This window comes from Eumetopias jubatus, unplaced genomic scaffold (genome assembly GCF_037043125.1).
Source record: "Eumetopias jubatus isolate StellerSeaLion01/CBP00866 unplaced genomic scaffold, mEumJub1_p1.0 scaffold_17, whole genome shotgun sequence".
NCBI classification, from domain to species: Eukaryota; Metazoa; Chordata; class Mammalia; order Carnivora; family Otariidae; genus Eumetopias; species Eumetopias jubatus.
In genome coordinates, this window is record NW_028274823.1 from 25,960,230 (window position 1) to 25,978,455 (window position 18,226).

The 18,226-nt window shown below is 39.9% G+C and overlaps 1 protein-coding gene across 1 annotated transcript in view; it reads right to left on the minus strand.

Annotated features, from left to right (window-relative positions):
* The window catches only part of CFAP58 (cilia and flagella associated protein 58), a 103,614-nt gene that overhangs the window by 61,542 nt on the left and 23,846 nt on the right, over positions 1–18,226 (minus strand). The window contains exons 9-13 of the mRNA XM_028098607.2: positions 10,921–11,082; positions 9,726–9,872; positions 3,940–4,080; positions 2,943–3,166; positions 345–456 (exon numbers count right to left, since the gene is read on the minus strand). Of these exons, the coding sequence (XP_027954408.2) occupies positions 345–456; positions 2,943–3,166; positions 3,940–4,080; positions 9,726–9,872; positions 10,921–11,082 (786 nt within the window). The remainder of the gene's footprint in view (positions 1–344; positions 457–2,942; positions 3,167–3,939; positions 4,081–9,725; positions 9,873–10,920; positions 11,083–18,226) is intronic.

Genomic DNA, 18,226 nt, shown 5'->3' on the forward strand with positions numbered 1-18,226 from the left:
CAATGTGGCTGAAGGCAATCAATAATCCGAGACAGGCAGTGTTAGGATAACTGGTTGACCAAAAACTACCTAATAGGAAAAATGTCCATTGGTGAGGCCAGCTCACAACTCACCCTGGGTCTTCTTTAAACAGAAGGGATTTTGTCCAAGACTCTTTAAACAAAACCCAAGTAAACCATCTGGTTTTGGAACAACCCAATTTACATTTGATCCAGACTTACATTTTAGGTGACAATTTGCATAGCATTAAATAAAACCGAGCTTCTTCCTGTGCTTTAGGTAGAAGATCGTGCAGGGTAAGAGAAGAGATCTGGGAAGGAGAGCAAGGCTCTGACAGGTGTTACCTCAAGCTTCCTCCATCTGTGCACGTTCATGGGGTTCTCCAATTCCTCCTCCAGGGCTCGACATCGTGTCCTCTCCTTCAAGAATTCTCTTTGCATGTGGAAAAGCTCCTGCCTGAATAAGACAAACTTTCCTTTGCTAAGAAATTCTCCACCCATTTGAAAATCATATCTTTATGTGGTTATGGACCCACTACATCTTACATAAAAAGTTGGCATTAGGGAGACTTCTGTGAACATAGACCAGCCTCCAACCTGGGCCAGACACAGATGTTATCAATCCTTGCAGAGCGCCAACTTCAGCGTTAGCTTTAATGAAAGTACCAGAGCTTCAGAATCATGATTCTGAACAACCAAGGAGTTGACAAGTATATGGAAAGAACAGGGAGGAAGTGAATTATGAGAATTTCAATATACTCTTCGATGCTTCGATGCTATATATCTCTATACAAAGAACAATCTATCTTTTATGTTCTACCACAAAATATGGCACCTGACTGTAAGACTGTAGGACACCGAGGCTCCGGTGATAACCTGACACCAGTTAGGGCAGTGCATGTCACCCTGACTGTGCATTGCAATCACCTGGGGAGCTGTACAACCCACTTTGCCTGGACCCAATCCCCGCAGAGATTCCGCCTTCATTGGTCAAGCATGTTACTTGGGTTTCTTCGGTTGTAAAGTCCTCCTGGTAATTCTAAGGTGCAGCCAGGATGGAAAAAGCCCGAGTTAGGAGTGATATTTTATTTGATGTTCCACAACTAACTACACAGATGGCTGCAAAAGTCCTGAAGAACTAGGTCTGGCTCCAACCTACTACTCCAGTCTGCAGGATTGCAGTTAACTACTTAACTAGTTAACGGGCACTGCCCTACAGCCATTCACAGGACCCTGGGAGCGGGCTGCCACCCTATGGAACAAGGCGCTTTGTTGGGGGGTGGAGAAGAGGCAAACGCTCACATTGACATGGGCAAGATATTATTATCTGTCCTCGTCTGCTGTGGGTGTGCAGATTACTAATACCAAGCCATCTCTTTTACTTAATTGCTTCATTTAAACCAATAATACAACTTCCCCTCATTAGCAAGACAAACCATTAGAATTAACTGCATGATGTTCACTCAACAGGGAGCTCAGCACAAGCTGCTTAGAATTAAAAGCATATTTTTAACACTTGGATTTTCTAGAGTGTTGTCAGAAGAGGAGGGTGGGAGTGAGTGTTAGCTCCTGTTATTGACAGTTTATTTTGTTCTGGACTCTGTGCTAGGCACATTGTGTTTGTTTTCGTGTTTAACTACAAGTCTAAGGCTCAGAGAAGTTAAGTGATTTGCCCGAGGTCACACAGCTTGTGGATGGCAAGGCAGAGATTGGAACTCATGCCAGCTTGCCCCCAATATCTTTAGTAAGTTGTCTTCCCATTGAAGAGAAAAACAAAATCTATTATCCACAAACCAGCGATACTGACTAGGAATGGGTAGAATTTGGCCCTTTGTGTCTATAATAAAAATAACTCATGGCTGGCAAGTTTAGTAATGATCTTTGAGATCATTCAATAGCTACTTAGAATGAATCTATTTGTCTTTGAAATGTCAGTGGTGGTAGCTCTGGATAGTAAACTTATGTGTGATTTTTTTAATCCCTTATTTATATTTTTTCTGCATTCTCCACATTTTCTACAGTGAGTTTGTACTACTTTCATCATCTGAAATACAAGAGACTCTAAAAAAATGAGTATGATCCATCCTTGATAGTGGCAAATTCCTTGCTATTCCTGAATATATTCACTGCATCTAAATATCAAAACTATCTTCTAATTCAATTCATTTAAGAAGCAGATGCAGACCGTGTCCTTGTCCCAAGGTGGTCAAGGATACTGTCATCTACAAGTCCGTGGGGAATAAGGACAGCTACGGAGACAACACCAGGCCTGTTATTTGGTTTCCTGCAATTGCCTATATAAAACATGGTGATGTTTTCCCAAAGGGGAAGTAGATCTTGTATAATGCAAGATTTAAAGCCAGAGAAGGCCCACTAAGCTAAAGTGAAAGCTGCAGAAGATAAATCAAGAGTGAGATATAAAATTTGGCCGCCTTCTAAGGAAACAGAGTTTTCAAATAGTGATAAAATTAAATTTTTCCCTTCTTTTCATTCTGTATATAATTCCAAGAAAAAGATGTGCAAATGTTACCAGGATTAAATTTAAATATTGCTGCTCGATCGCTTGCAGCATTGCTACCTTCTTAAATTCTAAAAAGATCATTGGGGGGAGATGGTTTTCTGAATTGTAACTAGCTTGTGTCTGTGATTTGTCTTGAAATTTTTTTTGAAAGCCAGAATATGTTTCTAAAAAATCTTTCTGCACTCACTTATATTCCCTTGAGAGGAAACTAATTCACTTTTTTGGTGACATAGAATGGGCACAATGTAGATTCTGAATTACGGAAAAGTTGTTCTCATTATTTGCTCATAATTCCATCATATAAAAATTAATTTATACAACTTGATAAAGAACTTCCACAACCAACAAGCAATGAACATAAGGTCATTTCAGGAGCTCCCCCCAGACCGCGGTACCCTCACATCTGAAGGGGCTCCTATTACCTGAGTTCATCAACATTAGCCACACTCCTGGCAAGTATCCCCTTTTCTCTGCGAAGTTTCTTAATCTCAAGTTTGAGAATTCTCATGTCCTCCACCCTCTGGTTGTACTGGCTCTCGCCTTTATTCAGCACAGACTGTTGGATCTTGATCTTCTCGTAGAGCAAAGCCAACTCATCATTGCGCCGGACAAGCTGAGACCCGAGGATATCTCTCTCGCTGATGACCTAGAAAGATAGGGAAAGGCATGGCTATCTGGGAAACAAAAAGTCTCATTTTCATTATGGTAGCCTCTTTCCTCCTGTCGAAGATCTCTCAAATGTCCATGTGTACTAGGCATCCAGTGGGCAGGGCACTAGAAAGATCCTGCTAGACAGTCAACAGAGCTCCTCCCATGTGTTTGCAGTCCCATTGGAAAGAGAAAGAGTACAACAAATCATCCATCATCATCATCATCATCATATCATCATCCTATATCTCTTGGCCTGTGGGTGTTTGATTTTTTTTCCCAACCCGTTATTTTATAAATGTTAAATTTTGAATGACTTTATGGTGGGCTAGTTCTTGCCAGTTTCCACCACTCCTTACTGTCTTACACTGGCCAATTTCTTTTTCAACTTGCCAGATCTCTGAAAGCATTTAAGTTTCTAACTCCCTAATTATGCATTTGAGTTTCTAACTCCAGAATTATGTAATTATTCATCGCAATTACATGTGAGCAATTATATTATACTAGAATGTAAGCTCCCTGAGAACAGGGGCCTTATTTTCCCATTGGCCAGGGTAGGCCCAGTGCCAAGACGATAGTGAGTGCTTATAAATATGACTTGAATAATGAATGAATATCTCATAAGTAATCAACAGAAGATGGGCTTCTACTGCTATTCTTCCAATAGATTGAATGTAAGAGCTTCGAGAAGAAGGAGGATTCATGAAAAGTTGAATCAAACAGTTGTGTCTGCTGATGAGGTCTGCAGGTCTGGTGAGGAGATGTTCCTACCTGGTCTAATTCCTTCTTCTGTCTCAGCCTCTCCCCATCAGCCTCAGCAATGATTCGCAGAAGTTTTCTCTCTTCCACTTCCTGCTTTTCAATGAAGTGTTTGGTCTCCAGAGCTTGTTGTCTTAGCTTCTGCAGCTCGGCCTGACAAAGAATGAAAGATACAGAGAGATTTCACTCTGTAGCAGTACAAACCTGGACTGCAGGGCCCAGATTTAGATGCACAGTTGTTCTTCTTACATTTCCTCTGATGTTTCGTTTAACACGTTTGATCAAGCAAAACAAGCTTCACACACACACACACACACACACACACACACACACACGCACATGCACACACACAGGCCTGTAAAGAAACAGCAGTGCACATTACAGTGGTCATGTTTATTCTACGAGATGTGCCCTTGTGGGATTTCCATCATTTTTCTATATACATGTAGCAGAGGCTTCATTGGTATTCAGCAGCTCTTCTCTTACCAGCTAAACAAGGTGAGAATTCACAAAGAATAGTGCAGAGGAGGATGTAGGGGTGAGGACGGGGGAGGGCCTTTGTATGCACCTGTAATGGTCCTAATACCACCAGCACACCAACTACAAAGATAAAGCCTGTTGCAAGCAAAAATTAGGTTAACAAAGATAACGACCAAGTGTCTGTCTTACAAAATGTCTTGATGGAACAGAAGAGATGTCATGGTATAAAAAGATATATGGATCCTATTCCTCAGATGCTTCCACTCTAGATGAGAAGATAAGATACACAAATATTACGTGACTATTAACAAGGCCAGACAGTGATTTTTCAGTATCTTTATTAGCACACGGACAGGGAATTGATGTTACAGAAGGTCAGAGGACTACGGTTGTCAGGGAAGCTTCCTGGGAGAGCTCAGATCTTGAGGCTCTTGAGGTTACATGGAAATTGTAAAGACAGGGTGCCATGGACTGGTCAGTTTCAGAAGGAAAATACCTCTCATCGAAGGACACATTCCCTCCAATTCCACAAGTATGTTTGTGACCTACAGTATCTCAGGCATGATACCAGGACTTTTGCATAGCTACTCTCATCCCCGTTTTACAAATTCAATGTGTAGGAGACAAAGAACAGCAAATTTGTTTGCCCAAGGTCACACAGCTAGTAAGGAACAGACTTCAGATCGCAACCCAGATCTTTTGATTCCAAAGCCTGTGCCCCCGCTGTTGTCACCACCCAATTGTTCCAGGTGAAATACAAAAAAGTAAGACTTGAAAGATTCATCATCCACTAGAAATGACAAATATAACCAACCACATCACAGTGTGGGAATGCTATCTACTGTGGGAAAAGGGACAAGGGAGTACCCAGGGATGAGTTTCTAATTCCTGCCTGCCTGGGGGTTAGAGGGAAGAACCAGCGAGAGCCTTTGCAACTGACAGATACTTCCTAAGAGAAGAGGCTTGTGTCTGGGGTAAGGCATGAAACAGCCACCATGCGAACTGTGAAGTATGTGCCCCACACAGCCAAGCATCCAGTGTGGCTGGATTATTAGAGTGTGGGGTAGGGAATATCAGGAGCTAAAACTGAGCCAGACTGGGAAGGGTTTTATGTGCCACACACTGTACAGAGTATGCAATGAGGAGCCACAGAGGTATTCACATTAAAGGAAAGAAGAGCATGTCTTTGAGAGGTTCCATGCCCACATGGGAAGGACAGGTGTTTATCACAGACCAGGTCAGCAGAAAAAGAAACAAATGAGAGGAGAGCTCCGATTTCACCCACACCTGGAAACACAAGGGAGATGACAAGATGGTATTAAGGCTCCAACTTTTCAATGGCTTGCAGGTTAGCAAGTGACAGTAAAAAAGTAATACATGTTTCCTTCAGTGAAATATTGGAACCCACCCCCCACCCAGAAAGTTGACCGGGATGATAGAAAACCTCATATTTGCAAGTGCCTGTGACCCAACCCAACTCGAGTTGGGTTGGGCTCATGAAGACCAAGAGCCATTAATTCCATACCTCAAGCTTGTCCAAACAGAAGATACTGCACACCTAGTAATAGACATGTACTGTCACAGACTAAATGCATCCAGCTACTGTGAAACCAAAGGGTTCTTTAATGACATTCGGTTAGTTCACCCATGAAATGTGTTTTGGTTCAGGGATAGGCAAAAGGAAAGACTTAGTGAGAAAAGAGCTGGTCTAGTATTTACCACTTTGGGGGATTGCCTGTTGGGAAAGAGAGCAAAGAACCAGCCTTTCTCTTTCTATCATCAGTTAAGGTGACAGTGAAGACAGCCATAAAATACCTGTGTGGTTCACGTTTTCTTTAATAAAACTTTTATTTTCCCAGATGTGCAACATTCACTTCCCTGTTCCTAAGTGCCAAGAGCTGATCAGAATCCATCAGCAGAACAAAATGAAACCCCTGTTACATTAAAATGCAATCAACGGTGTGTAAAAGTATCTGTCTGAAATGTAAAACCATTCACGCGTTTGGCATTGCTGTGTGTATGTGGATTTTTCATAATATATCAAAATTCTGAGTGGTCTCCTTATGTCATAAATTTATGGGCTATAAACAAGATGTTTAGACATCTTAGGCATTAGACTATGGCGGCAAATGTTAACATCAACAAAATACCTTGAGTCTAATGCATTTAGCAGCTATAAATCTGAGCTGTCTCACCCAGGAGAGATGGTAACTGCTGTGCACCCAAAAGCCCATCAAGCAATGTTCTAGGTGGGACCTGAGGTATCCTCATCTCTCAAAGCGTTACCGGTGGTATGAAGTTGTAATACACTCACAGGACACACACTTTAGTCACTGCTTCCACAGTTAGTTTTGTGATAGGTGTTACAGAATATATATCATCCAATTTGGCTGCAGGTATACATCCTATCTCAAGAACCATACATGCAGGTGTTTCACCCATTCGTACATGATCCCGAAATTCACTGGGTGTCACAGAAACCATCTGTTTACATCTAAGATGAACAGGACCACCTAAAGTTTTCCAGCCATGAGAATAAATGGGCTTTCCTTGTCTCTCTGTGGCAGCTCCCATCCAGGTCATCCCAGTAAAAAGATAAGGTGCCCTGAAGCCAGTTGCTAATGTGATGCTGGGCTCTGGACAGAGAGAATCTGCTGCTGAATTATTCACCAGGAATCAAAGTGCTGTCACAATGATGTGGGATGATTTGGAGGTGATGAGGCAAAATTAGGGGCTTGTTAGGACATTCCAAATGAGACGGCTCCGTCAGCACTGATGAAACAAGACTGGGACAGAATGGGCAGATGAATGCACATGCTTCAATACCTAAGAGGACTATTGACATTCTGTCATAACCATAATGTGCTGATGATGTCTAGAATACTGAGAAGTCAGTAGGGCCTGGTAGCAACTGAGAAAGGAAAAGAAACATGGAAGGAGCAAGATGTTTCTTTTGAGGGGGATGAATGAGGATGATCTATTATGGACAACAGTTTTTCATCCTGGAGAAGTAGTAAATTGGGTTGTCCTGTCAAAAGGTGTCCCACGGTCTACCACACAGGAGGGGACTTGCCCTTCCAGGAGGGATTATGTGCCCACAGAGCTCTGTAGAACACAACAATAATAAGCTAAATGTCTCTTGGAGCATGGTTACTAAAAAATCTGCCCTTCTTTCCAGGGTTTTGGTTTGCAAACTTCAGATGCATGAAACCCAGAGACCTGTGTGAATCGTGATTCAAATATGAGGCTAAAAAAGCCAAGAGGCTGAAACTCAACATTTGAGCTGTCATATTTTTCTAAAGAATGTCAAACAGGCTTCATGATAGGCCAAAATTATCCAGTCGAAGCACCATTGCAAGTCACCCTTGGATAGCCTCAAATAATAAATCAAGCAGGCATCCTTTTTCTGTTCCTCATTCTTATCTCAATGGAAAATGTGGGGGGGGAAGTTATCCTGGTTTCACAATAAGTCCAAAGCAATCATCTTTCTATAATCAATGGCCCCAAGCTCTCCAGACCTAGGATTCCCCACTTAGAGCAGACTCTCTAGGGCAGAAGCCCTTTATACTGATCTTCCATGTTCACCCACTGCTAGCTCTGCTGGTCCAGGACCAAAAACAGAGCCCTTAGGCCTTTATATTCTTTTATTATGATGCTTCTTTGGAGCTATGTATGTATGATGATGGAAGGCATAATTGAAACAAATATTAACCAAAGTCAAACTCTAGAAAATTAGGAAGAATTGATCTTTTGCCTAGGACATTGCTTTTCCTAAAGCAGAATCTTGTAGAAGGCAGTTAGTTCCACCTTGGACCCCATTATGGGGTAATAATCTTTTGAAAAGAACATCAGTTGGAAAAGTAAGAGATGAGGATCGATGTCATCCCATAAAAAGAAAGAGATGATGTACCAAATAGAGTTACACTGAAGCCTCGTTAACGTGGATCCATGAGGCCCATGGTGAAGCAATGTTTATAATAAGATTCTTCTGATTCACTCAATGATAAATAAACCCATCCCACTACAGGCTCCAGGGTAGAACAAGTTACCATCTACAAAATTATTCTTTGGAACAAGGAAAACAGGGGCAAAGATGCAGGATATTTTCCAATTAAAAAATATATATTTATATTTCTTTATATGGAAATGAATTTTAATGCAGAATTTTTTTATTCCTTTTTTTATCACAAGCTAGAGTGGGGAGATGAAAGTCTCAGGTAAATATCAATTATTATATCCTTTCTGTAAAGGTCCTTTTGTTATATTTTAATCTTTCTCAAACCAAATGTGCCTTGATTTCATGTAGTAGTTTTATTTTCATGAAGACCTATCATTAAGTTGACAAAACCTATTATGAAATTGAGAGTGCATATTTCAATCTATGGCACCTTGAATCAAAGAAATTTGGCATTGAAGCTGTCCAACATCAGCTACACATTTTCAAGATAGGAACTATCTTTGAAAACTACTATGTGCAGAAACCAAGACACCCAGTCTCTCATTTGCTATAGAGTTCCTCCAAGTGGCTCATTAACATCCATGAGTATTCTGCATATACATTTTCAAAATGAAAGTGATACTTTCATACTCTTAGTTCCTTTTTAATTCCTTGGTCAAATGGATTGAAGGGAAATCTATCGGACTGGATAGGAAAAGAAAAATGCATTAGGTTTAGTGAATGTGTATAATAAAACATATTTTGTTCGGGGTTTGAAATGGTATAATTATTTGGTATGTATTCTTGGAAAAAGTCCTTATATTATATTAGTAGACATATGATGTTCCAAGTTAGTAGATTTAAAAGGATATGTCTTAGTAATATATATGAAGACAGAGGTGATTCCCTGGAGGAGTGGCTAAGGATAGTGCAGGCAGAAAAGTCAGGTGCACATAAAGCAAATACCTAAATACAAAGACAAAAGGTCTTGCCAGCACCACCTTATGGAAGGCCCAGGGAGGAGTTTGGGAGGGTTGGGTGTGGGTGTTGGACTCAGGTTGTAAATGCAAAGGGACTGTGGCAAGCCTGCAAGCCCCAGGACCTCTTGGTCACTGCTGACCTGCTAGATTCTCTCCTGCCGATGTAATGATAGCAGTTGGTGAACTAGGTGCTTATGCATCCCCACTGGCCTCTTCCCCCCTTCTACCTGGGAGCCCTGCCCAAAAGGAAGTCTGACCTGACCTGGTAGGGTTAGAGCTCATCCTCCTGGTTCCTTGGTTGTTCTCCCTGCCCCTTGTTCCTTCAGTGAGCATGGAACCTGCCTCAAGGGGGGGCAAACAGATAGACTACTGCTCCATCGCTTTTATTATAAGTTCTGTACCTTCAAAGTTTCCTTCTCCTTCTCTATCCGCTGCTGTTCCAGATGTAGCTTCCCAAGTGCTGACTCTTTGGCTGAGATTTCTTCTTTCAGCTGATCTACCTGATGGGTCATAATCTTTAATTTTCTTTTCATTTCTGTTATTTCATCCTAATAAAATGAAAGGAGAAATGTTTGAAAGTGAATTAAATAGACATCATCATCTGTATAGAAGTTCAGTACATATTCAAGAGCTTTTAAAGGAGGTTCTCTCAAAACAATGGTCTCCTAACAATTACCACTGGGCTATTCCTTTGTCCCTTGTGCCCATCAACCTCCAAATACTTGATAGCCTTAACTCTCAAAATATGCTCATGAGATATACACAAACTATGCATAATGACTATGCTACACACACACAACACACATACAACAAATACACACAACACACATACAAAACACACAACGCATACATACACAACACACGCAACATGTGGAACACACGTGACGTGCACAACATGCATACAACACGTGACGTGCACAGCATGCATATAACACATGTGACGTGCACAACATGCATACAACACATGTGACACACATACAGCACACAGAGCACTTGTACAACATACACAACAAATACATGCAATACATAGGACACACAACCCACAAATGTGACACATACAACAAACACACAGCACACAATACACGTACAACATACACGACATATACATACAACACATACGACACACAATACATTCGCAACAAACACACACGCAACAAACACACACGACACACATACAACAAACACACATATACAACACACACGCTTTATTCCTCATTTTACAAGGAAGGAATTGGCCCCACAACACACATTATAACTAAAAGATCACAAAGCAAAGATCTGCAATTAAATGACAAGAGCATGCTGCTCCCCTCTGAGACATGGTAGCTATTAGCAGTTTTAAAAATTAGAAGCAGAAGAATGGCAATTCTACATAATAATTAAAAGCAGGACCCTGATCTTCACATCCCATCAAGTTGTGTCATTTCCACTTCAAACAACTTGATAGTTCAGCACAAACCGATCTTCTCTTTCGGGTGAATTCCATGAGATTTCTTGTTTGCCCTGTTCTCAATTCTGCCATTAGGAAAACGGAAACTGCTTTAAACCCAGAAGTGGGGAGGAGTCAAAACGTAAAAACATAAGTATATTCTTTACCTGAGCCTCAACCAAATTTTTGCTGTACAGATTCCTGTCTGACCTCACAGCTTCATACAGGTTCTGTTGCTGTTTTAATTTAGTCTCTGATTCAGCGATTTTTTTCCTGTAGTCAAAAATCTGCATTTCACGGATTTTTATGTCTTCCATGTTCATGAGGACCTGGAGAAGAAAGAAGTTTATGAAATGGTTCAAGAGCCAATCTGTGGTTATCAGCTCAGGACAAACAGATTTTGATATAAGGGTAGCTGGTAGAAATGTTCACAATCAGACAATCTCACTGTGGCTATAACCACTGCAATACAACACAGAAATTCAGCCCAGCTGATGAGGGGCAGACATACATTTTATCTATGCTAGAGTTCTGCTCCAGCATGAAGGCTTAGCACAGTTATTTTGTGATCACAAGAGGGAAAAAAAAAAAAAAGAAATTCTTTCAATTCTGAAAACCTCTCCTGAACACCCACCCACCAAAAGACAAAATGAAAAGGCACAAGTTTAAACAGACCTTCACATGGAGCACTAAGAAAGATAAGAAATAACTTAGCTGTTTGGCCACACTCGCAGCTTTGGAAGTTTAACCATGATAAAGAAAAGTGGCCTTTGGACATCGATAGCAATCAAAACGCTGTCTGGCCAATGTCCAACGCACTCCATCAGGGAAACTCAAAGGACTTCATAAAAATGCATTCTATTGTGCACAAAACACTTCTAGGCAAGATGAGATGTGAGAATAACTGCCTGTTTTTTGCAAGTATGAAAAACGGAGGCACAGAATTCCACCGTGAGCCGATACTTCTCAACAGGCAATCCATCCCTCTGAAATTACATAATCATGACTCTCAGCTGCAGTGTCCACAGAAATTGGTATTTTTAAGGACAAACTGATTCGAAAATTCCTTAAAAAGAAAAACTTTTGCAAGGAAGACTGATTGAATCAATGGCATTATGGTCTGGACAAAAGCTAGAACACACAGGAGAAAAATCTTCAGAGTTTTGCTGCACCGCAGTGGCATTCTCTTAATTAATGGTTTACAGCTAAAGGAGATAAACAGAGCAACGTGACAGAGAATAGAAGGCCGGGCATGTCCTTGCAGTTACATGGCCAGGGAAGTTTCCTCTGAAGAAGAGGCATTGTATCTAGAACTGAACAGTCACAAAGTACTTAGACCTTTGCTGTGCTCCTATTCACTGTGACTCAAGTGTGGGCTACCTGTGAGCAGCATGTTCCCAATCCTTGCACTACAGAATCCTTTTTCCACCTGTGGAATTAATATCCCAGAAAATACGCTCCAAGAAACCTTGTTCTAAAGTTTCCCCATCAGAGGTAATGATGGCTGGTGTTTAATATATTCATCCTTTATATCTCTAAATAAACACCTACCAAAGTTTTCTCAGACACATTTAAGGAGGGATGGGATTAAATGTTAGTAAATGCCTTTCCAGAATATATTATTTTGTACCACTTTTTTTTCTTATTGTGTCTATTGATCTGATATACTTACTAATAAGTGTTTCCCTTTAGAAGTATTTTAATTCTATTTCTTTATACATATCCCCATGTGCCACAATTTTAAATAATGCATCAGTGTGAAATATTTTTTTCTTTTATTTATTTGGACCTTCCTTCTCTCTTCTACCCATATTAGTCCCTCACTGACACATAAAACAGGTTAACAATTTAGCATGTGTTCATCCACATTTTCCTTTTAATTCTACATATTCTATTCAGGTCTTCTAGCATAGTAACAGCTAATATTTCTCAGACACATTCTATGTACCATACGTTTTATAGGTATTAACTCATTTACTCTTCACAAAAAACGTCTGAGATGTGCATCATTATCACCCTAATTTTACAAAGAAGGAAATTTCAGTCAAAGAAAGTAATATCCACAAGTACTCAAAGTAAACATAGAGACATGGGTATTTGTTTGTCTTCCTTTGTCTTGTTTTTTAGGTTTTGTTTTTATTTTTTAGCAAAATGGGATCTTCTTATAGATGTTTGTATGCACCTTGCTTTTTAATCACTCAAAAATACTTAGGGATCATGTGGAGTAGCTCTAATTCGCTCTGTTGAAAGATGGTTTAACACTCCACAGTGTGGCTGAGCCGTCATAGACTCAGCTCTTCACCTCTGATGGGCATTAGCTTGGTTTCCACTTCTTCGCCACTCTGAACCCTGCTGCACTAAACATTTTGGTACATGTGTCCTTATGCACTTGTGCTTTCACTTCTGTTGGGATGGATTCCCAGGGGTGGAATATCTGGCTCAAAAGACATATATATATTTTCAACTTTAATAGATATTGCTAGATTGCTTTCCAAAATGGCTGTAACACTTTACATTTCCATAGCACCAGCAATAGGTTTCTTAATAGAAAAGTATCCTTGCCATTTCAGGATAAACCCTCTTTGGTCATAACTGGATGATTCTTTTAATGTACTGTTGAATTTGGTTTGCTAGAATTTCATTTAGGATTCTGCATACATATTCACAAGTGATCGAAGTCTATAACTTTCTTTCCCGTTCTATTTTAATATCAAGGTTTCTGCTAGTTTCATAAAGTGAACAGAGTACCTTTCTGTTCACCCATTCAATCACTCACCCATTTATTCATTCACTCAATAAACATGTGCGGAGGACTTATCTTTGGCAGGTACTGTAAAAGCATTAGCGACGTAAAGAACAATAAGACACATTCCCTGCCCTCAAGTTCACCTCTAGGGAGTGACTCCACCACAAAATGGGTAATCAAGGAATATAAAGAACCAGGAAACTGAGACATGTATTGGGTGTTGTGAGGGAATCAAACTCTGGAAGGCTAGTGTTTCTAGTTTCTAGTTTCTCTTCTGAGGATGGTCCTACACATACAATTAAGCAGTTAATATCTGGGATTTACACAATTTGTGGAAACTACCTCTTCCTTTTTATGCCTCAGCCATCCCAACCAAGGACTCATTCAGACCCAAGCTCTTTCCCAGGCCTGGAGTCTTTACTCATTATCCCTGCAGGAGGCATGGGTTATATACATATCAGTGCAGGAATGCCAATCAGTATTACCCCAAAAAATGCAAAGTGCATGAGCAGCACTTTTTCTGAAGTTATATAGCCTGAGAATTATTCAATTCTCAAAAGTTTGAAGAAACTCAGTTCTAAAGTTATTGGGCCCTCTGTGAGTGTTGAAGCGAATTCTCCCTCAACTTCTTTAGTGGCTTCCACAGTTACTAATCTTCCTATGATTACTAGTTCTCTACAAGTCAAACCTTGATGTATGTACATATTTTCAAGAGAATTACCTATTCAGCCAATTTTTTTGAATTTATGCCACTAGATTTGTACAAAGTATTTTTACATGCTTTCACTGTTTTATTGTTATTAAATGAGATCATCCAGTTCGTGTGGAAAGAGAGTGGCCCAAAGTAAGAATAAATACAGATTCTGGGAATGGTTTGGATGGTTGGTTGAGGGCCTAGAAAGAACAAAATTAGAAAATCTGAGACAAGAAGGTCTGGAGAAAAGGTAAGTGCATAGATCTGAAATGAAAAGAAACCCCTTTCCTTTTCCCATCATTTCTTCGATCCGTATCTGTAGAACCCTTAAAAATGAGTAGCAGGCAGTCTTTTAAGTTACCACCACCAATAACTAAAATGTGTAAGTTAGAAATAAATATAAAACCTAAATAAGATATCCATTACTGGATCTGTTATTTGTTTTATTTAAAAAAAAAAAAAAGGAAAGGCACTATCTTAGACTAAAATTTAGCCTTTCTATGGACATGATCATCCTCTTTGGGGTCAGTGAAATGAATGGATTGAAAATACTTTGAACAGCATCATCAGCATTCAGAATATCAAGCAGCACGCCAGAGAAAAGGAAAAATTTGCTTGTTCAATCACTTCGAGAGATGTTATAACAAGAATCATCCTTTGCACAGACAGAATAATGCTCCAGAGAAAGGATGCTGCCAAGGGCATTTCTGTTGGGAACATCCAACTAGCAGGGTCCATCTTTCTGCACACAACAGTGCAGGAAATCACAGGGCACTTGCTTCTGGATTCTTGAAGCTGGGAGTAATAACGACTCATCATGATACCAAGAAGATCAAAGGTATTTTAGTTAAATGACAATGAAAAAAAATATTGAAACTAAGGGAAAAGACAATTTACAAAGCAATTTAGTTCTAAGTGTCAGAACTCAATTTGTTTTGATGGAAATCATTCAAACCAATGTCAAATCCTGAAAATTCATAAAATGTGTGGGGTGTGAAGTAGGAGCAAAACCTTTAGTCAGCAGAATGGCCCCTGTTGAAAATGGCATCTCAGAGAACGTGGGATGCCAGCTGTGAGGCTGGAGCTTAATTAATTGATTACACTTTAGATGCCTCAAACCAACTGACACCCAAATATGAAAAGCTTTGTTACAGCCAGAGACTTGGAGATCCCAGCCTTTGGAAGCCCACTTCAGACTAGCCCAGAAAATGCTTACAGTGCAGTCTAAGGGTACAGTCCCAGTTTATAACCTACTAGCTTTTCTTTTTCTGTTAAAACAACCTGCCAATAGAAGTAAGAGTGAGATAAAAATCAATAATGCATGCTGGAAATCTGCAGCATAGTCAAAACATCACATAGACTAAGGAAGGGTAAGAAAGTAGGTCACTGAATTTGGAGCCCTTTAACTTACATTTGATGAAATATCAGTGTAATAAACTCCTCCAATAAGTTTTTCTGACTCAGTGTCAATGGTTTGAATGCTGACAATGCCTTTACCTACATAATGAAACTGAAAAACTCACTGTCTGGAAAAAAACAAAACCTATGTGGCTGGGCACGTGAGATTTTAAGTCTTCTCTATTTTTCTTGCTTTCTTATTTTATTCTCTACCTTAAATTTAGAGAGGAATATCTGTGTTTCTGGGGTGTTTTTTAATATTTTATTTTTTTAAGTAAGTTCTCCACCCAACATGGAGCTCCAATTCACAACTCCGAGATCAAGAGTCACACGCTCTACTGACCGAGCCAGCCAGGCGCCTCTATGTTTCTGTTCTTAATAACTTATTACATTAGGGGCGCCTGGGTGGCTCAGTCAGTTAAGCATCTGCCTCTAGGCTCAGGTCATGACCCCAGGGTCCTGGGATGGAGTCCCTGTGGTGTCAGGCTCCCTGCTCAGTGGGGAGCCTCCTTCTCCCTCTCCCTCTGCCTGCCGCTCCCCCTGCTTATGAAATCGCTGTCTCACGCTCTGTCAAATAAATACATAAAATCTTTTAAAAAATAATAAATAACATGTTACATTATATTATAAAATGAAGGATATAATCATATCTATCTCAGAGGGCTATTATGAGGATTTAAGTGAGAAAATACATGTATTTGTACCATCATATTAGTACCTAGCAGATCATAATTTAATCATTTAATAAATAACAGATTATCATAATTGGTTAATATTCTGTCATGTTAAATACTAGTACTTAACAAAAATAAATTTGATTTTTCTATGGATCAAATTCTGTTTTGCAGGAAAATAGTAATACCTAGTACACTAATTTTATAACAACACAAAAAGCTTATAATTTGTCTATGAAAGATGCTCTGTATAACCAAAGAAACACGAGTTTCATTTCATCATGAAATACCTATTCAGCCAACAATATTTCTTTGATCAACTTTTGCTTTCCTCACTCACTTGTAAGCCCTTGAAAGCACATTATTATTCCTTTTATGGAAGTTTTGTCTAGGAGAGTTTTGCTTGACACTGTTATAAGCACAGAAGCAGAGAGCTAAGGAACATGGAGGTAAGGATTCATTATGAAAGAATGTTTTTGACATTTATAAAATGTCTGGAAAGGCAAAGGCCAAAAGTTTAATATTTAGAATAAGAAAGGAGGGGTTCTAAAATAAGCCAGGTGAATAATGTACAACATGTGCCACAGATTTAATGATTAAACCAGGAATGGTTTTTTTTTATTTTTTATTGTTATGTTAATCACCATATATTACATCATTAGTTTTTGATGTAGTGTTCCATGATTCATTGTTTGTTCATAACACCCAGTGCTCCATGCAGAATGTGCCCTCTTTAATACCCATCACCATGCTAACCCATCCCCCCACCCTCCTCCCCTCTAGAACCCTCAGTTTGTTTTTCAGAGACCATCATCTCTCATGGTTCGTCTCCCCCTCTGACTTACTCCCCTTCATTCTTCCTCTCCTGCTCTCTTCTTCTTTTTCTTTTTTCTTAAAATATGTTGCGTTATTTGTTTCAGAAGTACAGATCTGTGATTCAACAGTCTTGCACAATTCACAGCGCTCACCGTAGCACATACCCTCCCCAATGTCTATCACCCAGCCACCCCATCCCTCCCACCCCCCACCACTCCAGTAACACTCAGTTTGTTTCCTGAGATTAAGAATTCCTCATATCAGTGAGGTCATATGATACATGTCTTTCTGTGATTGACTTATTTCACTCAGCATAACACCCTCCAGTTCCATCCACGTCGTTGCAAATGGCAAGATCTCATTCCTTTTGATGGCTGCATAATATTCCATTGTGTATATATACCACCTCTTCTTTATCCATTCATCTGTCAATGGACATCTTGGCTCTTTCCACAGTTTGGCTATTGTGGACATTGCTGCTATAAACATTGGGGTGCACGTACCCCTTCGGGTCCCTACATTTGTATCTTTGTGGTAAATACCCAGGAGTGCAATTGCTGGATCGAATGGTAGCTCTATTTTCAACTGTTTGAGGAACCTCCATACTGTTTTCCAGAGGGGTTGCACCAGCTTGCATTCCCACCAACAGTGTGGGAGGGTTCCCCTTTCTCCGCATCCCCGCCAACATCTGTCGTTCCCTGACTTGTTAATTTTAGCCATTCTGACTGGTGTGAGGTGGTATCTCATTGAGGTTTTGATTTGGATTTCCCTGATGCCGAGCGATGTTGAGCACTTTTTCATGTGTCTGTTGGCCATTTGGATGTCTTCTTTGGAAAAATGTCTGTTCATGTCTTCTGCCCATTTCTTGATTGGATTATTTGTTCTTTGGGTGTTGAGTTTGATAAGTTCTTTATAGATTTTGGATACTAGCCCTTTATCTGATATGTCATTTGCAAATATTTTCTCCCATTCTGTCGGTTGTCTTTTGTAAACCAGGAATGGTTTTAACCAGAATTTACAAAAGTTGAGTAACTATGGTAGACTGCAACTTATAATGCCATTCCTGGTTTCTCTCAGTTTAACTAAGAGTGAAAGTTAGAGCTCAGCAGAGGAGGAAAGTATGAGAATAAAAAGCGCTGAATCAC